Here is a 22,471-nt window from a genome sequence, read left to right as displayed (position 1 = left end):
TTTAAAAAACACTGTTCTTAATCTGTCTAAATGAACAAACTATTAAAAATTTCAGAAGTATTTACCTATGAAAACATGTATGCACAATTTTATGTAACTGCAGAAAAATCTATCATATCTTCAGTCTTGAACAAGTACATGGCACAATGGCTTTCTTACATTTCTACTTTTAAATGAATTTGCAAAATTTAATCAATATTTTCTGGATACAATTAATTTCTTTACTACTATTATTATTATTGTATATATTTACCTATTCATATACATATATATATATATTTTTTTTTTAACTACACTATTTGTCAAGGGATTGCCAACTAAATTTATGGATATCTTCAGCTCTAAAACCAACTCTAATATTTGACAAGATTTTTTTTAATTCTATTCATACCCCATCTTTTCCAACATGTTATACTGCTTCTGTTGCTAATGCCTACCTAACTTCAGAAGCCCAGTGAATAAGGCAATATATAGTGCAGCGCTGGTCACATGTGCAAAATTAGAAAACCAAAACCGATTAATACATCATGAAAGGCAACATAAAAATAAAGCATCGAAAAAGCAAAGAATAGATTGCAAGAACCTAATGTTGTATTATTCTCACCCACTTTTGAGAAAAGTATTAAATAAATTCAAAATAGACTAGGGTCTCAAAATTCGACAGGGTTAGGGTATTTTTTGAGGTGTCAAAATGTGAATCACACCCATCTTATCAGACAAACTGCTTAGATGGAAGTGTTTTGCATTTTTAAAACACCCAAACACTGTCAAATTTTGAGACCCCTGTGTATAGCCAGATTTTTAATCCCTTATAACTGTCAACAATTCTAAATTAGTACTTTCAACCTCAAAGACCCGATAACTCTTGGCAGAAAAAAGAATAAATGGAATAAAAATCAAGCATACATACCAAATAGCTTTTTCCCCCCCCACTAATGAGGGGGTTGCAGAGTAAAAAAAATTAAAATAAAATAAATCAATCAATCAATCAATCAAATCACAACAAAACCTCATGAAGTCCCTAGGGAAATTTTCAAATCCTTCCCCCAATCCTTACAACATAAATTGACTAAAAAGAAAAAATCTAAATACATACACATATCAACAGCTTTATCCCTCCTTACAAAGGAAGTAGCCAAAAACAAAGGCATAAAATCCATTTCCACCCATTCCATCCCCCCATACTCCACTCCCATTCACCCCCCTCCCTCCCTCTTATCTTGGCTCCTCCTGGATGATGGGTCATCCCTGCATCTTACCCACTGACTGGGTCAGAAGCAATGTAGCAAGACACAGCACATCCACAGCAAGGCCGCTTCATTTAATTGGTGACACCCACTCTCCAACAGGGAGAAATCCCTTCAGGCTGCAACAAAATATCATTCACACATACTCCCCCACCCCCAATCCCCCACCCTCCCTTCCATGCATCACAACATCATCCGTACATAACCACTCTCCACTCGCCCCTACCTTCTCCCTTCCTTCTTCAACAGACATACCCCTTTCCTAATGCCCCTTTTACCTCATCCATCCATCTCATCCTTGGTCATCCCCTCATGTTTACTCCTTCCACACCTCTTTTACTTTCTTCACTCATAACACACAAATAACATCAGTAGCTGCAGCAGCCTATGATGTGGCAATCCTGAAGCAACCACTAAAAATTATTAAACATACATACATATACCAAAGGTTTGAGGGAGGGAGGGAGGGAGGGAGGGAGGGAGGGAGGGAGGGAGGAAGGAAGGAAGGAAGGAAGGAAGGAAGGAAGGAAGGAAGGAAGGAAGGAAGGAAGGAAGGAAGGAAGGAAGGAAGGAAGGAAGGAAGGAAGGAAGGAAGGAAGAAAGGAAGGGAAAAAAAAAAAAAAAAAAAAGGGCACAGAAACCACTCCCACCTATTCCATCCCCTACATACTCCACTCCCATCTACCCTCTTCCCTCCTCCTTATCTTGGCACCTCCTGGATGATGGGTCATCCCTGCATCTTGTCCACTACCCTGGGTCAGAAGCAGTGCCACAAGACAGTGCATCCACAGCAAGGCCGCTTCATTAAATCAACGACCCACCACAGGGTTAGGCAAAAAAAAAAAAAAAAAAAATGAAATGAATATTCAGAGAAATGGTACTGGACAGTAATAAGGGGTGGGGGTACAGCATAATGGTGGGACAGTTGCAGTACAATAAAGTATCATAATTTCTCTATGAACACAGATTTCCTCTATCACAGACAAAATGATGTGTGACTCTGGTCCATAGGGGTTCCCCATATAGACCCTAAGGTATCAGCTGCATGCTACTTAGCCACTATAACATGCAGCCAATACCCCAGACAGGGGATGAAAGATAACTTCCTTTCTGCCATTTGTGAAATAGAGGGTAAATTGAAACTATGTTTGCTGATGACACTGCGCTTGTGGCAGGATCAGGGGAGGGATTGAGGAAGTTAGTGACAGAGTTTGGGAAGGTGTGTGAAAGTAGGAAGTTCAAGATAAACGTGGGTAAAAGGTGATGAAATGTACAAGGGGAGAAAGTTGCAGCAGACTGGAGGAAGTGGATAGCTTTAGATACTTGGGTGCGAATGTGGCAGGAAAGGGAGGAGTGGAGGTAGAATGTAGATTGAGAGAAACAAGTAAATGCCTTGGGGGATTAAAAAGTGTAATGAGAAATAGACATTTGGGAATGGATGCTATGAGGAAATTGTATGGAGTGATTGTGCCGACAGCACTGTACAGGGCAGAAACATGGAACATGAGAGAAGGTCTGAATGTGTTTGAGATGAGGTGCCTAGGAAGTATGATAGGGGTTACTAGGCTGGATAGAGTGAGAAATGAGGAGGCAAGGAGGAGAATGGGGGTGGAAAGGGAATTGGGAGATAGGATTGTGGAAAGAGTATTGGGATGGTTTGGACACAGAATGAGTGAAGAAAGACTAGTAAAAGAGGTGTGGAAGGCAGAGGTGGAAGAAGTGGACACAAGGGGTTGACCAAGGATGAGATGGATAGATGGGGTAAAAGGGGCATTGGGAAAGAGGGGAATGTCTGTTGAGGAAGTATGGGAGAGGACAGAAGATAGGGGTGAAGAATGGTTGTGTATGGATGATGCTGTGGTGCATGGAAGGGAGTGGGTGGGGGATGGGGATGATGGAGTATGTGTGAAAAATAAACTGATGCAGCCTGAAGGGATTTCTCCCTGTCTTCTTTTCTGCACAAGGGGACAGAGAGGGGGGTCACCGATTTAATGAAGCAGCCTTGCTGTGGATATGCTGTGTCTTATGACACTAGTTCTGACCCAAGGCAGTGGGCAAGATGCAGGGATGACCCATCATCCAGGAGGTGCCAAGATATGAGGGAGGGAAGAGGGTGGAGGGGAGTGGAGTGGAGTATGTTACGGATGGAATGGGTGGGAGTGGTTTTTATGCCTTTGTTTTTTTTTGGCTACCTCCCTTGTAAGGGGGGAAAAAGCATTTGGTATATGTATGCATGTACTAAATACATACATGCAATTCCTACATATTTTTTCCTCTTCCATACCAGGTATACTTACCCATTTATTCTGGCTGCTGGACATACTTTCTCTACCACGACTTAAAAAAATATTTCATTCTGGTTGACAAAAAAAAAAAAATTCTATTCCACCTAAAGGAACCCCAAGTTTAAGTGGGTGACAACCAATATGTGGGAAAGAGTGATTAGTGTTTTATACAAGAATCAGGTAACCTTTTTCCTATAAGTCTGAGGCCATTTCAAAGGCGAGTTTGAATGATGGCACACGCGACTTGTCAATTGTGCAAAGGAACCTACAACCAAAAAAAAAAAAATAAAGGATTTTATAGCACAAGAGGCTCCTATACCTTAATGAAGGTAAACAGTTCAATACAAACAACAAACAAACCTTGATGGTCTGGTGGAACAACAGCTTACCTGTTCTTCCTACTTCGGAACTGCTCAGGTTTGGACCCGACAGAGTTTGCCCGAACTGGACGATCCATAGAAGAAGCAGACTCGTCATCCTCGCTTCCATAATAACCGCTCACACCTTTCTCACTGAAGTCTTGGAAGCGATGATCTGAAGGTGTACCCGAGGTGAAGGAACTGCTACTCCCTGGGGACATCTCGGGAAAGGAATCACCTGCAGGAAATTTGCAACATCAGAATACTAAACAGCTTTTCTTGGAACAATACCAGCAACAGGTTGCAATCAAATGCTGTGGATATCAACATTATTCAATTGTAAGATCATAGCTTTCAGTAAGGCAACTTCTATCTATATCCACCAAAAATTTTACATACATATACCAAGGGCTCTTTCCCCCTTACCAGGGAGGTAGCCAAAGTCAAAAGGTACAATTCCACTCCCACTCATTCAATCCCATCAACCACCTCTCCCTCCCTCCCTCCCTCACATCTTGGCTCCTCAAGGATGATGGATCATTCCTGCATCTCACCCTGGGTCAGATGCAATGCAGCAAGACACAGCACATCCACAGCAAGGCTGCTTCATGCTAAAAGTTTTAAAACAATTACAATCCTGGAACCCCCACTCTACTCTTACCCCCACCAAAACCACCACCATTATCAGCCCCAATTCTGTATTTGACAGCACAAAAGATGGCTGTGGGGTGAGGGGCATGTATGCTCGTGTAAGTTGGCTGTGGGGTGAGGGGCAGGTATGCTCAAGTGTACTTGATGCAATTACAAGACAGGGCCGAGTAATTGCACTTATTTGAAGAAGAAGAAGAAGAAGAAGAAGAAGAAGAAGAAGAAGAAGAAGAAGAAGAAGAAGAAGAAGAAGAAGAAGAAGAAGAAGAAGAAGAAGAAGAAGAAGAAGAAGAAGAAGAAGAAGAAGAAGAAGAAGAAGAAGAAGAAGAAGAAGAAGAAGAAGAAGAAGAAGAAGAAGAAGAAGAAGAAGAAGAAGAAGAAGAAGAAGAAGAAGAAGAAGAAGAAGAAGAAGAAGAAGAAGAAGAAGAAGAAGAAGAAGAAGAAGAAGAAGAAGAAGAAGAGAGAGCAAGAGAGAGAGAGCAAGAGAGAGAGAGCAAGAGAGAGAGAGCAAGAGAGAGAGAGCAAGAGAGAGAGAGAGAGAGAGAGAGAGAGAGAGAGAGAGAGAGAGAGAGAGAGAGAGAGAGAGAGAGAGAGAGAGAGAGAGAGAGAGAGAGAGAGAGAGAGAGAGAGAGAGAGAGCTGTGAGTAAAACCATCACCTCTGTCCTATGCATTTGGACTGTTGGGGCAGGCACTTGTCACTACTAGGAAGTGCAGGGCTCAACCCCTACACTAGAAGAGTGAAAAACCTGCCTGAGTCAGTCCACTGCCCTTGCTTTTTTGCAGAAGACCTGCAGCCTTCAGGTAACTGGGAACAGTCTCTGAGCAGGACCATAAGTTACTGTGGCTTCTGTGTGGTGGTTGCATCTAGGGCAACATGAATCTATGGCCAGGCCTATTTTGTGTTGGTATTGCTTTCACACTGGATGGTATTATGAGTGCAGATGTGCCTGCCAGTGTGGTTATCTGGTAATGGATATCTTTTTCTGCAGGGCTTATGTCTGGGAGGGTTGCTGGAATATCGAGTTTGGCAGTCTGTCTTGAAGGGCTTGTTTAGTGATCTAAGTGTGTTTGCGTGTTATGGATGTCAGGTTGTTAAACATGCTTGTGTAGTATTCTGCAGATGTAGTTATTTTGTTGCATTCTGATGGTGGTGTTTGTGAATTGCAGTGTGAAATGTATGTGTTGTTACGGTTCTGGCAAAGAACTGTGTTCCTGATTTGCAGCAAAACAACCAGATTCAAACTGTCGATGCAACTACCACAACGAAGACGAACATCTCGTACTATAATGCTGCACCCCTGACATTCTCCGTGACAATACCACAACATCTCTTCTCAAAGTGACTTATGGTCCTGTCCAAAGGCTGCTGTCTTTTCCTTGGAGTCAGCAGGCCTTTTGCAAGATGCACCTGGGACAACAAATTGGTTGATAGATCCACACAAATAAAGGACCACAGAAATTTAAATATAAAGAGCAACAACTAAATTCATCCCTAGATGATGATTATGATGACAGCAATGATGATGATTTGGTTTGATGTCACAAAACGCCACCCTATCAGAAGGCTAGGAAGGTGCCCCTTACAAAGGACTTTGTAGTATGGAATTTAATGAAGCATATCCTCAATTCAACTTGCCAGTGACAGGATTTGAACTGCCATCACAGAGAAAGACATAATAGACCAATCTATATACCAAAAGGCTTCTTCTCTCTTACAAGGGAGGTTGTCATCCAAGGCATGTGCCCATCCAACACCAAATTGTTTCCCTTTTAAAAATCTTTTAGCTCCTTATGGATGAGGGGCCATCCCTGCCCTCCACACACTGCCTGGTTCAGAAGTAATGGCATCATTGAAACAGATAAGAGGCGACAATATTTGTGTTCACGTCAATGTAGACTCAATTGACAGAATCTCTCAATTTGGGACAGAAAGGGCAACACAAGGTCACGAGAATAAATTAAAGAGTGCATACCCGAAGGATACAGGGATGACCCGTCATCCAGAAGGTGCCAAGATAAGAGGGAGGGAAGAGGGTACAGGGGAGTGGAGTATGTTAGGGATGGAATGGGTGGGAGTGGTTTTTATCCCTTTGTTTTTTGGCTACCTCCCTTGTAAGGGGGAAAAAAGCCTTTGGTATATGTATGTATACCTGAAGGATATAAAAAGAAATGTTTTCTGTACATGTGGATAAATTCCTGAAATAGCCTGAAAAACAACATCCCAATCTAAGCCATAAATGAATTCAAAGTTAGGTTTGACTAATACAGACAAAACCCCACAAGCCTTGCTTCTTTCCTGTATGTCAGAAATAGGTAAACAATTACATACATATTAGAGAATAAATTGCTAGTAACAGCGATGTAATTCAAACAATCAGGCCTGGCCTTTGCAAGCTTTGAACTTGGGTCCCTCCGAGTGTGAGATACAAGCGTTACCACTCCACCACTCAGATCTGAGTGGTGGAGTAGAATGCCTGGGGCTCGCACTCATAGGGACCCCGATTTCAAAGTTCACGAATATGGCCTGCGTGGGACTGGTAATGCCTGGGCCACACACTTGGAGGGATCTGAGTTCAAAGTTCATGCAGGCTGGGGCTGATTGTATGCATGTATATCCACAATCTAGTTCCTTACCATCTGAGGCCGTTCCCGGAATTGGGCGTGGCAAGGCAGTTGTTGGGGTCATGTTCACATATTCATCACTATGCTCCCTTGGATGGCCTGTGAGGGTGTCCGATGTCGATGATGGGCCAGAGATTCTCATGACCAGGTACCCCTCTGTCATGTCCTCCACTTGGCTGGATGAGCGAGAGTGGCTAGCAGAGGTGGGGGCCGAGGGGGGCGACTTGATGTGACTAGATGAAGATAGCAGTGCTCTGCAGGAAAGGATGAGGGTGAGCCACTTCAAAAACCTCATGTTCAACCTCACTAGATTATGAGATCTACCAATGGGAGATATGCAGCAAGTTACTTGATTAAGAATATTCCAGTACTAAACCATGGTATGTGATAGTCACATTTACTTGCTTCCTGTATAATTCGCTTCCACCTATACTACTCCATTCCCTGCAACATGTCATCCTAAATACTTGACTATCCAATTCCCCCAGTCTAAATCAGTCTTGCCCTCCCAAACTTGCATCCAATCTGCTACCATCATTCCTTGTACATATCATTACCTTACTTTTGTGCACATTTACTCTCTACTTTCTCACACACACTTCCAAATTATTTTACCAATTCCTTCAAACTCGGCTACATATGCTGCAGTCATCCACAAACAATTGGCTTACCTCACACCCTCCACTCTCACATGGCACAATGGTGCAGTGGCACCATTTGCAACCACTAACCCAGTGGTACGAGATAAATTCCTGCCCAGGGCTGAAATAATTTCAGCATCACTGCACTGCAAGCCAGCATTCCAACTCTCCTGAGCAAGGAGTTTGGGATGTGTGTGCACGGTCACAACATCACCCAGAGATTGGGCATACAAGCTCTGAGGTCTCATCTAGGAGGGTAATAGCTATCAATCACCAGTCCAACACATGATCCAAGATCATTGTGAATCTCACCAATTCCAAACCCCAGCATATCAACCTCTCATTCATCTCCCTTGCTGTCTAATCCATGTACACGCTGAACAACTATAGTGACATTATACAGCCCTGGTGCAACCCCACCTTAACCTCAAACCACACCAAACAGTTCCACAAAATTCTTCAAGTGACTTATGGGTTGAGTCAATGGCCATGTCCAGTTTCCTGAAACAGTGGGTCTCCTGTTAGAGAACTAGGACAACAGATTGATGTATTCTTTAACCACATATGGGCATTCCCTCGAACCATATGCTTTCATACCCTCCAATCATATAAGGGCATGGAGGAAAATGATTAGAGAGGATCCTGGGCTTGGTCCAGAGACCAAAAGAAGAGATGTAGGTGTTGAAAGGTTTTGAAGATGGGCAACAGTAGTAGTCACACATCCACCCTACTAAACCACCATTTGTTGTTGTTGTCATTCCCTAAATGTGTCTGGTCGAACAGTCCAGTCTCCCTCAGGAACACCATTGCTGGGACAGTGTTTTCCCACAAATCCCTTATAGTGTATACAGTGTTGTTCATATGTATGATTGTGTGTAATACATTTTCTATAATGTGTTGTATAGTATGGGGTGAAGTGTTACATCCTGGACAGTTATTTGTGATACAGTCATCCAGTCTCCTCTAGTAACTTAAAGTGGCTGGATGGTGGCTGCAGCAGTCTGGCCAGGTGGACTTTGTCTTCTTGGGGGAGAGAGGATTCAGAGGGATGGATATCAGGGGGTCAGGCATGCTGGTCCCGGCAAAAGAAAACAAAGGTCAACCTACCTATTGATGGGTGACCAGGAGGAGGAGGAAGAAGGCATGACACCTGGACTCTCCATGTCGAGGTAACCTGACTCGTTTCCAGCACCTGACCCAGCAGACCCGATGCTTGAAGAGGCCGAGGTAGTGATATGGGGGTTCCTTGGTAACATGACCAAGTAACCTGTTGTAGTGCTGATAGGCCCAGGAGGCTGCAGGTCAGTTGGTTTGTTCATGATCACGTAGCTCACCATTTCTGAAGTGGGAGAACACCTGTCCTTTCCACCAGGAGACAGCATCCCTGGAACAAATATATATCTATGTATATACACTGACGGTCCTTTCCCCCCTACCAATTGGGTGGCAGTCAAAACAGACACTCGTGTGTGTATGTATATATATAAGGTCCTTTGGTATCCCAACTGAGTGAATGACATGTTTTAAGTATTCTGAAGATAAAGAACAGCCACAGCAAAATGAATATACCCTACCTGTTCCCATTTAAAACTATTTAAAACTATTACTCAAAAGGTCTATAGTAAGCATATATACTATACTTCTGAGTGTACAAGAGAATGCTGGGCCAAGAGAACAAAATCCATGGCCACTGACAGGACAACAGACTCCAAACATAAGAATATAAGAATGAAGGAGACTGCAAAGAGACCATAAGGCCTACATCTGAGAGTTTCAGCACTCACTATGTGGTTACTAAGTCAATTCCATTTGTTGACTACTCTATTGATAAATCACTTCTTGCTTGCTTCCTTACATTCAAGGAATCAAGTGGAAAAGGTGGTAAGGAAATTCAGGTTGAACCAGGAACACTAAATATAATCTGACATTTCAACTTTATGTCTTCTTCAGAGTCAAAAGTCTAAATGTCAGATTATATCAGAATTTCTGGTTCAACCTGAGTTTTCCTACCATCTTTTCCACTCAATTGTCTCACCGTCAAGCATCATGTAAGTTTAGAATAACAATGAACTTGTGACATCTTTACCTGGGAGGATTGGTTTGTGAGAAGTATGGCCTGAAAGTTGAAGTGACTGTGGTGGTTGTGAGGGCCCTATGGGTAAAGGGGTAAGGCTCGGACTTTGTGCCACCTCCATATAGTTCAGATGGTCCTCTTCCAAGCCTGCAAGGCCTAAAAAGAAAAGAAAAATATATAACAATTGCTGCCTCGAGTTTCACTGATTGAATACCTGCAGCCAAGGTCTCTAACAAAAAACGAACTAGTACCTATTGTATTAGTGTGGGACTGGTACTATGTCACTGGCTTATAGTACTAGCATGGGAGACATTGCCAGTTGTCAGTTCTATGTTCGAGCATGTGCAAAATAGTCAAAGTTAATTGAAATTCTGAGCCCAGTTAGAAGACCACAGGTCGAATATTCTATCACCTCTTTTCCAGGACCACTATTTCCAGGTACCTATAATTTGGCCAACAATCAATCCATCCATTGCCACTGGTCTCTCTAGCAGAGGACCTGCAGCCTTCATGTAACTGGGAACAGCCTCCTGGCAGAACAAGTCATTCATGGAAAATAGTGTTCTAATCTAGGGATTGTTCATGTGGGGCATTGCAGAATGAGGTTTTCCATGTTTTCTGTGTCGTAGTTACATGTGGGGTAGTTTGAATCCGAGGCCAGGCCAATGACATGTTAGTACAGTTTCAATGATGAATGGTGTCCTGAGTGCAGGTGTGATAGCATGGTTCATAAAGGTGTGGAAGTGCTTTTTCTCATGCATGGAGGCCATTAGGGAGGTATTGTGTTTGACAGTGTCTTGAAGGTCTTGCTTAGTGATCTGAGTGAGTATATGTTTTGTGTGGTATATATGGTAAGTTGTTACAGATGTTTGTGTAGTATACTACTGGGATAATGTTTTTGTTCCATTCTGTTGGTGGTGCTTGTGAAATGAAGTGTGAAAGGTATGTGGTGATTAGGGTTCATGTGTAGTATTGTGTTTCTGTCATATTTTCTATGCCTTTTACTTTTTGGCTACCCCTGTGTAAGGGGGAAAAAGCCTTTGGTACATGTATGTATGTATGTATGTATGTATGTATCTCATATTCATGTGATATTCTATGAAGATGATCTTGGTCTCAATATGTATGTGTCCAATACGAGTGGTTTAAGTGCATCCTGTTATTACTCCTAATATCTGCTCAATTACTTTTTGTAGAAAAAAGGCGCACAAAACAAAAACTTCTTAAACTAAGAGTAGAGATAGTAAATACACATACCAAGGGCTTTCTCCCACCTTACAAGGGAGACAGCCAAAGTCAAAACCATAAAGCTACTATAGAAACAATGAGGAACTGTCAAGACTAGATTTAATATTTACAGAGCCTGAAATTGTGGACAGACAGAATAGAATACAAAACACCATCACAGCATCATCTATACACCATTCTCCATTCACCCCTATCTTCTGTCTTCTCCCTTCCTTCCTCAACAGACATTCCCCTTTTACTCCATCCATCCATCTCATCCTTGGTTGCCCCCTCATGTTCACTCCTTCCACACCTTTTACTAATCTTTCTTCTTCACTCATTCTTTCCATGTGTCCAAACCATTCCAATACTTTTTCATCAACTATTCCTCAACTCCCTTTCCACCACCACTCTCCTCCTCAATTCTCACTCTATCCAACCTAGTAACCTGTACCATATTTCTAAGGTATTTCATCTCAAACACATTCAAACTCCTCTCTTATGTTCCATGTTTCTGTTCCATACTGTGCTGTCAGCACTATCACTCCTTCATACAATCTCCTCTTAGCATCCATTCCCAGAAACTTGTTTAGGGCCCTAAAACTACCTATAAACCAAATTTCAGCAAAATCGGAGAGTTGAGGATGTTAATTTGAATTTTTTTGTCAATCTCACAGAGAATATCCCATATGTACTTATGCTTGACTTTCTTCCTAAAATCTGTATTTGTATCACCAACTCTCTAGACATGTCACTTTCAATTCTTTACAACATTTTTTCCTGGAACTCCACATTTCCCTTTCCTCTACACTCTTCTCACAACCAGGACCATCCATATTCACCTACAAAAACCCACATCTACCTTCCCAGTTTCACTTTCATCCACATTAACCTTGAAGAAACCTCCATCCACATGTTTACCTATTTTTTCACTTACTAGTACAGCCACCCCTTCTCTCCCTCATCCTCTCTTCACTCCTGACACCCTCCCAGCTACACTCCCAAACTCAAACTCACCTCTCCTTTTCAACTTTGTTTCACTCAATGCCAACACATCCATCTTTCTTCTCACAAATATGCTGCCTATCTCTTCCCTTGCTCTCATCTGTACCACATCCACACACATTGAAAGACCCTAACCTTAGGGTTCTGGTTGGAAAACTTCTCCCAGACCCTCTTATGCCTTTGCTTTTTTTTTTTTAGGAATATCCCCTTTGGGATACAGAGAGAAGAATGCCTAGTCCTATCCCTGTCCTGTTTTTGTCACCTTTTATGACTAAAGTGGGAATTTTTGGTGGCAGTATTCTTTTCCCAAACCATAGGGTTCGGCAAAGAAAAAGGAAATGAATATCTAGAGAAGTGGTACAGGACAGTAACAAGAATAGGTGGAGAGCAAAATGAAGGGACAGTTGCAGTATAATAAAGGACCATAATTTCTTTATGAATTGAGATTTCCTCCATCACAAACAAAATTACATGCGGCTCTGGTCCATAGGGGCACCCCATATAGACCCTAAATTTTCAGCTGCATGCTACTGAGCAGCTTTTAACCCCCACAATAACATGCAGCCGATACCCAAGACAGGATCATCCCTGTCTCCCAGCCACTGTGGTCTACATAAATTAATTTAAAGTTTGTAAGTGGAGATATGGATGGGACCACAAAAATATTTTAAATACCATTAAAGTCAAACTACCATCATCTATGTCTCTGACTTTGGCTTCCTCCCTTGTAAGGGGGGTAAATCCCTTGGTATATGTATCAATATTTCTAACTGTACTTTCAAGTTGTAAAATCCTTACTGTACTAGTACCTAAAGGTGTTTTTCTCAGTGAAATTATTAGCCTACCACAGCCAATGGTGGGTGATTACATCATATCTGGCCTTACATTTGGACAAACGTATTTGTAGGTTTGGTTAAAATTATTAGCCTCATATTTTGCAACTTGAGGCAAAACAGCCCCATTCAAAAACAAAGAATTAATGCTCTAAACAACTGTTTGAAAATTGTCACTGAGCCATGATCATAATCAAGCGATAATAGCACCAAGCAAAATTTATCTTTAAGAAACACTCCAAGAAGCTTCTCTGCCATTCAACTGCAGTGCCACTATGTACTGGCACCTACAGTTGCCACTTGATAAAGAATCTTTTAAGCCATAAGATATTTTGAGACTTACTGTCACAATGTTGTGAGTTATCCAAATCCTCTGCAGACACAGATGACTCCATGGACTCGCTGGAATAGGAGTTGGGGCTGTGGAAGCAAGAGAGACATGAGTAACAAATACTTAGCAGTATTAAAATATTTAACTTCATCTATACCCACAAGACTTAATGATAACACTTCATGCATACTGTAGTGCACCAAATATCAATCTCTGAACCCATCACATAATTAAACCAATCAATCAATGAATCTATACAAGACTGCTAGGCAGTGGGTGGGAGACAGGGATGAACCCTTCATCCACAAGGAGCTAAGACAAAAAGGGACAACAAATTGGTGTAGATAGCATGGGATGAGTAAAGGGGGAAGAGACCTTGTGGTATATGTATGATAAACTCTTATCTTACATCATCTGTGCTAGATAAAAGGGACAACAAATTGGTGTAGATAGCATGGGATGAGTAAAGGGAGAAGACACTTCGTGGTAAATGCATGATAAGCTCATATCTTAAATCATCTGTGCTAGCATAATAGATGAAACTCGTTAACTGTTGCTCCTTCCACACCCGCCCAGCAACCCATTTATTCCCATGTCCCTTTACAGATCTTCTAGCTAACATAACTATATTCAACAACCAAATAGATTATAGATCATCCAAGTAACCAATTTATTCACAAGTGTCCCTTTACAGACTTTGTGCTGGCTAATAACTACTGCTTAGTGATGGGAGAAATCTTAAAATCAAATAGTACATCATCTTTTGGTGCACTGCAGTAATCATGCAATGTAATCATCTCTAGCCCACCAGGTGCAACACAAAAGCAAGGATCAGGCACACAATTGTATATTCCTGTCTATAGCAAATTTTTGCTGACCTAGTAACACTGCCAACAATGCCCAAAGGTTTTTCACAGGATGCTCTGTTGCACCACTCAGTATAACTTTGCCACAAGACCATTTTAATCCCACAATTATAAATGGGTCGGCTTCAAATAGAAAATGTGTTGAGGAGATACTTTCCAAACTATTTAGGAAACAAGCATTAGGACTTCCGGCGAAAAATGACCACGATTCACTAATCTCAAACTACAACAGAGCTTTAATGCCACTGGCAAATGCTGCAAGTTTAGGTGACCATCCACCCCCGTTTCAGCAATTAACCCCAAAAGCATTATCCTTGTATGGTGCATACTTCCATTTTGGTTTGAAACCCCTCATGAAAATTGTAGCCAATAGAACCCTGTTACAATTAAGATATTTAGACATAGGGCAGCCTTCAGACTAAATAGGGCTTCAAAGGCTATTAACATATTAGCCACTGGATGCAACCATTGGGTTCTGTTGACATTCCCCTACCTCCCTCAAGCCCCTGGACTGAGTAATCAGTTAACTGTAATACACAAGATATTATCAATATATAAAGTTTTGTTATAAGTAATCTAATGTGTGCCCACCCTTGGTGAGGCCAGGATCTACCATTGGTTTTAGCCTATTAATCATATATGATAATGCATTAAAAATGTCTTTGTGCTAGCTTCAATGAGCTGGAGATACTGGTGAAGCACATGTACAGTTACAGTAGTCATGTTTATCAACCTCCACAAGAATTTTCTTTTTCTAGCCAACTGAAGATGCAGTAATTATTTTCTAAGGAATTGATTCCACAGGATTAAAAAGCTAGCAAACTGCTATATTTGCAAACACCTGGCATAATTATGAACCAGATAGAAACAGTTATGGAAATACTTAGCCTTCACTGCATAAAGCTCAACACACACAGCCAAAGCAAAGAAGAACATAGCATTTCATTGTGAAAAAATATGTACACATATCTGTATGATAAAAAAAATCAAATAAATCATGATAATGAAACATTTCTTTTACAGCATAAATGGACATCAAGAGACTTCATCACGTACGTGCAAAGAAGCATCCATGTGCATACAATTGCAGTGCAAGCAAGTGCCTAACCATGCGAACTATAAAAAAAAAAAAAAAAAAAAAATGTATCATCATCCATACCCACCCTCCCACCCACGTACGCACGCACAGAAGGACGAAGTAAAGCTTGACCTTTAACCAGCCACTGGCACAGAAGACTAAGGAGTGTGAAGAACAAGCGGGCAGACAACACGGTGGCAGGCAAACACCAAACCCTGGAGCGACCTTCAACGTAAACAAGACTTTTGGTGATGTGCCCCCTTCCCACCCCACCCACTCATTCATGATGAAGGCAATAAACTACTACTAATGCTGGGAGATGGTGGACTGGAAAGCTTCCAGTTACTATAGATCATCACTGAAGTACAACATGGAGGAGGAGGAGGAGGAGGAGGAGGAGGAGGAGGAGGAGGAGGAGGAGGAGGAGGAGGAGGAGGAGGAGGAGTAAGCAAGCATGAAAAAACGTCCACAGCTCCCTTGGTATCTCCCCAGGATACCTCGAGCTCAAATATAATCTCACTTGCCTGAAAATAACATGGAAGTACAAACTGTGCGTAGTTACATGACGAGGGGGGCTTCACGCCCAGAATGCTCAATTTTATCCCGAATGACTAATCCTTTAATTGCCATACTTGCCTGATTTCTATCAGCTACCCAGCTATTTCAATCAGCTTACACAATTTCTTGGCTGTAAAATAGGTTACAGTCAACAATGTAATCCTTCTGCAGCTCAACAATCCCTCCTTCCTGCAACCCACCATAAATACGCTTTCACACCTCTGAATCCATTTCTTTGGCAAAATATTATCCCAAAACATAGCTCAGTATGTAAGGGCCATTCTTCAGAACTTCAATGATGAAGGAAACCCTTGCCAGTCAAAGGGTTGCAACAAATCGAGAAAACTATGACCCAACTTCTAAAACACATTAAGGAACATCAGAAAACTGCAGGCAATAAGCAGTAGAAGCATCCACATGTCAATATCCATGGACAATTAAAACAACACGAGGAAAAGAGGAATACACGAGATGTGGAGGAGGAAGAGGGGATGGGACATGTAGGAGGAGGAGGAGGAGGAGGAGGAGCAGGAGAAGGAGAAGGAGGAGGAGGAGGAGGAGCAGGAGGAGGAGGAGGAGGAGGAAGGAATGAGGCATGGGGAGGAGGAGGAAGGGATGGGACATGGAGGAGGAGAAAGGGATGGAGTGGCCATGACAAAACATACTCATACACCCACTTCATCCATACATCAAAAAGGTCCTTTTCCCCTTATAACAGGGGTGCCAGAACCAAAGCCTACATCCACCCTACACATACAAACCCACTTCATACGCAAAACCAATTTACTGCCCCTTCTCATCTCAGCACCTTGCCAGCATCAAGGACAAAGCAGTAAAGCACAGCGTTTCCACAGAAGGGACTCAACAGCCAGAGCCAGCTCATCCCACCATTTCATCATATAGTGATGCCTTCCTTATCCACTAAAATGAAACAGGTGAGAACATCTCTTTAGGCCACGTCAGACGACAAATTTGCCTAATGCGCTGAAATTTTAACAATGGACTGGGAGCACACTATTTGCTATTCAGTTTGTATGTTTTCCAATTTTCATGTTTAATTATGTTGAGTATGGGGATGCTTCTTGGTCAAGTGGTTTTGGGTGTTGCTACTTGGGCAAGAGATCAAAAGTGGAGATGGTTTGAGACTATGTTGAGGCAAGAATTAGAAGCAAGGGCATACTACATTAAGTTCCCACGATTCAAAAACCCCAAAGTCCTTTGTAAGAAGGCATAATCCCAGGGTTCTCCGATGGGAATTCAGCAAGATGAAACTGAATTCCATGGGGTTTGGGTGTGACTTTGAATGGATTCATGTAATGAAAAATTCTGTTGATAAATGGAGCTCTGGAACAGATTATATTTGTAAAGAGGAACTTAATCATGTAACAAACAATTCTGTTAGTGAATACAACTCCAGAATAGATTAAAATTTTATAGAGGAACTTGACTATGTAATAAACAATTCTGTTTAGAACTCCAAAATAGATTGCATTTGTATAGAGGAATCTCACTGTAGAGACCTATGATGGGTATCCATTTGTGGTGGTCCTGTAAGGTTGACAGCAGAGCTGCCCATTTTCAACTACTATATCTGAAGGGGCAGCCCTAAAGGACCACCATTCAGTCTCTGGACTGGGCCCAAGATCTCTGTCAACTTCAACTGTAAGTCTTTCATCTTCTTACATACAAGAGCTGACAGCAGTGACCAAACACCACTTACTTTACTACTTTCAACAAGTGACAAAGAAATGGTACCACATGAATAAAACATAGACAATAGTTTAAAGTTTCTTTTTAGAGAGTTCTGTGGGAAGGCCAGAGGACAACTGCTTGCCACTATAGGGCTGCAGGTTTTCAACCGAAACTCTGGGCAACAGTTATCAACCTGGATATATTCCAATTGACTAGGAAGGAGGTATTTGAGAATGGCCAACTCCAACAGTTATGGCAGGAGATAGTACTTGCAAGGACAAAACCTTCATTCTTAAATTAATTTTGTAAGCTTTATCCTCACAGATACTCACAGAAGTCTTCTGGATATAAACTTTATCAAGTAACTGTGACCCTCCTAGTAAGCAAAGAGTTGTACCATTAATACAAGGTTTATCTTTACAAAGTGTACCCTCTGCTAAAACAGTTTATAGACAGCAATGAAGTCAACCAAGAAAGACCATCTAAAATCAAGAACATTCCCCTTCAGGAAAAAGTGAAAGATTAAAGTACAAGTGAACAATCTGTACAGTTGAACCAAAAATATGAAGTGTTTACAATGATGGTATTTACATTTTGGCTCAACATCTCAAGACTATTGGCTAAGTTTCTCATTGCACACGTAACCACATAACAGTGCAATCAGAAATACATCCTCTTGTATTGAAATGTGATGCCACAATGGATATACCACCAAAACCGTTCCAATTTGACTAAAAATGAGAGAGTAAAGACCACAATAGTTTGTAGATCCCTATCTAATTTCAAATCAGTTTCACAAGGTACTGGGAGGCACGAGGGTCGCTCTAGGGTACCTGTGCATTGGAAGTACACATGGTGGCGAACAAGAAGCAGAAAGTGGTGGAGAGTACATGGAATGCGGTCGGTTGTGCCCTGACAGGTTGATAGGGTGGTGGTGGTGATGGTGGTGGTGGTGATGGTGATGATTAGGTGTGCTGCCAACACCCTGGCCAGTTTTGGCAGGGAGACCTGACCCTTCACTTGGGGTCCGGCTTCGAGAGGGCATGCTGCCACTGCGGTCTCGCCTACTGCTACTTGGAAAACCTTGAGGGGAAAAAAATACACGAAGTTACATTTCTATGCACTAGTAAATTTTCATTTTAATCTTAGACTCTAAGAACACTACTTACAGTACTCTTCAAAAGTATGCAGCACCTACCCTTTGCGGCCACACGTTTATGACAAAAATAGGAAGTCATTTTCTGAGGTGAAAATATGTGGATAGAATGTATCTGGCAACCCCCTGGTGTCATGCTGGGCCAACAGAGAGGGACATGAGGGAGAACCCAACTAATTCCTGTCTTCAGGATCTTGCCTTTTTTTACACTGGTTTTCTTCATTTCCCTAGGGTCTGTAGCATTACTCTGCCCCTACAAAGGAATTAGCTAAAGATATGATTGCCCAAATCAGTGGACTAAAGAAGGCATCCCGTGGAACTAAAGAAATCAATGAAATTTTGAAGGTAACCAAGTCCAAAGTCAAGAGATACATGATGCAATTGGGGGAGGAAGGAGAGCTGGAGATACCATCCCAGAAACCTAGGTTAGGGCATCCTAAGAAGACTACTCCAAGAGTTTTGAACATCATAAAGCATACTTTAGAGTCAAATCCAGTAACAAAAGTAAAATCTCTGAAGGAGAAGTCTTCTTAGGAGCCCCTGTTCCAAGTTACTGGAATGGTATCTCCAGCCCTCCACCCTCCCCCAATTGCACCATGCATCTCTTGATTTTGGACTTGGCTACCTTCAGCATTTCACCAATTTCTTTTATTCTCTGCCCTGCCTTCTTTAATCCAACGAGTTGGGCAGTTATATATTTAGTTAATTCCTTTGTAGGAGCCATGGTAACAATACAGACCCTATGGAAATGAAGAAAACCAGTGTGAAAAAAGGCAAAGTCCCATAGAGAAGGGTTACCTGTAAATGCTCGTCACAGCAGTGTGGGACCAACTGGCTGGGTTCTCCCTTATGTTCCACTCTGTTGGCCCAGCATGATAGCAAGGGGTTACCAGATAGAATCTATCTACATAATTTCACCTCAGAAAATGCCTTCCTATTTTTGTCATAAATATGCTGCCGCAAGGGGTAGGCACTGCATACTTTTGACGAGTACTATACACCTTTTTTCTGGTTAATACAAGTGAAAGGCAGTCAAAACATGCCTTGATCCTTGGAGAAAAACGGACCATAGTCCCTTCACTCCACCCCATTCATCTTTTACATCTCAAATGGGTACATTATAGCAGCACTTCTCTCTCATCAAAGCATAATTATCTAATATCATTCTGCAATATGGCCTTAACTGATAGAACATATTTAAACCTTATTCTAGCCCCTTACCTTAACATAATCACCCGTCATCAACTAAGAGAAATTACTGGGCTGAGGACATATGCATGCTTATCAACATGGACACACCTATGCAAGGCAATAACAGGACACCAACTTTAAACTTGTACTGACCCTGCGATTCCTTCACTGAACAAAACTGGCATTAATCACGACAATCTTCACAGCACTTCATGGAAGGAAATTATTTTGCACATCCCAATATAGTCTTTGTTTTAAAAATTTCATATCCACAAGATGCTCCACAAAGTTTCTTTACCAACTATGATGTCTTCTAGGCCATAAAAACATCCCCTGCATAAAAATATTTCTCACAAACCTGACATTCCACAAATACTTGATCTACACACTTTCCCTCTCCTGAACCCACGCTCCTCTTCTTTAATCACTCCCTCTGTCACCTTACTAATCCTCTTAACACACCCAGGCACCTAAGACCACACTCAATATATACATACATTAACCTGTACTGTTCTACCATATATAAATTATATGACAAATGGACTAGATATCCTAACTTGTTTGCAAATGATACCAAGATCATGAAGGAAATGAAAAACAAAGAAATACCAACTGTTACAGGAAACCCTACATAAGGTTCATGAGCCAAAGTAAAAAAACTGATATGACATAAAATAGGAAACAAGTTAAAAGTAAAGGCAAAAGAGGAAAAGGATTTATGGATTCTAGTTGGGGATGACCTACTGAAGTTATAAAGATAACTGGAGGTACTTATAAATTGCTGAAGAATATAACGGTGACATTTCATTACAAGGAAGTGATTAACTAGATTTAACCTTGTGAACTTCCCCTATCAGGAGGCTTGGATGGTAACTCTTAGAGAGACCTCTGTAGCACGAAATTTAATGAATAATGCCCTTGGTCCAACTCGCTGGCAGCAGGATTTAAACATCTGTGAACTCGATCTCTATTGCATGAAGCAATGCTCTATCCCACGAGGTCAGAAGAATACGTGATGTAAAATTGAAAGTTCAATTCATCTTAGAATATGCCGCAGTGGCGTGGTCACCTCACCAAGAGAACCAAGAAAAATAGACTACAAAGTGCAGCAACCCCCATGATCCCAAAACTAAATGACAAGATCTACAAAGAAAGAAAACTTGGGCTTCCCATACTAGAGGAGCAAAGAAGCAACATTATATTTAGATCAGAGAAAGAAGTAATAAAAATAGACAGAGGACCTGCTGGTATGGTTTTAGTCAAAATTAGCAAGCAATGATGATGATGATGACAATATGGTTTAGCATCACAAACCACTCCCTATCAGAAGGCTAGGATGGTGCACCTTACAGAGGGCTTTGTAGTGTAGAATTTAATAAACCATCCCCTTGGTCCAATTTTGCTGGTGGCAGGGTTCAAACCACTATCCCCTTGACCTTTGCCACAAGTAACGAAGCCATAACCCACTTAGCCAGCGAGCTTCCATGGGTAACAAGCACAGGTTAATAAACAGAAACTAATCATAGTCTACAAGAAGTTCCTTGGAGCCACTGCTACATCTCCCTAGTACATTTCACTATAATTAAGGAGACAGAGAGAAACTACACAAAAAAACTATGAATAAGAACAGGCTGTACTAAAACCATTTAAATAGTACATCTACACGGAAATCAAAGTTGTTTTCCTGTGGCAAAATAGTTAAAATGTAAAAACTAAGAGATCTTGCTGCAACAACACATACCTTCAGGGCAAGGACGTGGCTGCGTGGAAAATGATGTGGTACGATGACGTGTGGACCCTTGACAGTCTTGGTCAGCACTGTGTTGCTGCTGCAACCGCGAAGAGGCCACATCTTCATCAAAAGAGCCTCCATGGTCCTGCATGGCACTGTAACACAACATTTACTTCTTTAATACATATACTTGCTTAATGAGCACCTTATGCATACATAAATTAATAATGTTTCCTTCCTGTATACAATTAGACACAAATTCACACACACACAAAGAAAAAAAAAAAAAAACTTTCCTACTTATGATGGAATATGGCAAAGTCAAAGCACACACTCGTTTCATGCACAATATACACAACACCCCTCCCACCTCAACACTTCTTGGATGAAGGATCATTCCTATCCTCCATTACACTACTTGGGTCAAAGGCAATGGAGTCGGACAACTCTTCTACACATGGCATGAAAATAAAGAGCTGTTTTAACCCCCACTGTTTCATCATATGATGACCTCACCCCCTCCTCATCCAGTCAAGTTATGAAGTCAGTAAAAACATCCCTTTATCTATTCACAATCACCCTCCAGTCATTCCTATCTATTGCAATCTTTACTTTGCTCAAAAGGCAATCCATGTGCACCCAAAATACTATGACCCCATCCATTCTTCTCGTTCTCTGTTCTCCTCTCATCCTCACTGCATCCACTTCTCTTTTCCACACTTTATTAGTCACTCCCTATTCCTTCTGCCCACACTACCTCAGTGTAACCAAATTCTGGGTAAGAGGGGTATTAAAGAATCTTTACCAACTATATATCTAATTACCATCAATTCATGTGTTCACCTTACAGTTAAAATTTCAGTTTCACTTTTATTCTATTTCGTTGATATTTCACCAAGGTCTCTTAGGTCTAGGTTCACACCTG

At 41.5% G+C, this 22,471-nt stretch overlaps 1 protein-coding gene across 6 annotated transcripts in view; it reads right to left on the bottom strand.

The window, feature by feature from the left end:
- The window catches only part of chico (insulin receptor substrate 1 chico), a 151,525-nt gene that overhangs the window by 18,732 nt on the left and 110,322 nt on the right, over window positions 1–22,471 (bottom strand). For 4 of the 6 annotated variants that reach the window (XM_076202258.1, XM_076202260.1, XM_076202263.1 and 1 more), the window contains exons 7-13: window positions 21,556–21,701; window positions 18,301–18,550; window positions 13,286–13,362; window positions 9,890–10,033; window positions 8,911–9,187; window positions 7,175–7,416; window positions 3,922–4,129 (exon numbers count right to left, since the gene is read on the bottom strand). In XM_076202258.1, coding sequence (XP_076058373.1) covers window positions 3,922–4,129; window positions 7,175–7,416; window positions 8,911–9,187; window positions 9,890–10,033; window positions 13,286–13,362; window positions 18,301–18,550; window positions 21,556–21,701 — 1,344 coding nt within the window. The remainder of the gene's footprint in view (window positions 1–3,921; window positions 4,130–7,174; window positions 7,417–8,910; window positions 9,188–9,889; window positions 10,034–13,285; window positions 13,363–18,300; window positions 18,551–21,555; window positions 21,702–22,471) is intronic. The other 2 variants (XM_076202262.1, XM_076202261.1) reach the window with 2 other exon arrangements.

Source organism: Oratosquilla oratoria, chromosome 18, assembly GCF_046742065.1.
Source record: "Oratosquilla oratoria isolate Oo_2021 chromosome 18, ASM4674206v1, whole genome shotgun sequence".
Lineage (NCBI taxonomy): Eukaryota > Metazoa > Arthropoda > Malacostraca > Stomatopoda > Squillidae > Oratosquilla > Oratosquilla oratoria.
This window is presented reverse-complemented; position numbering and strand designations above follow the sequence as displayed.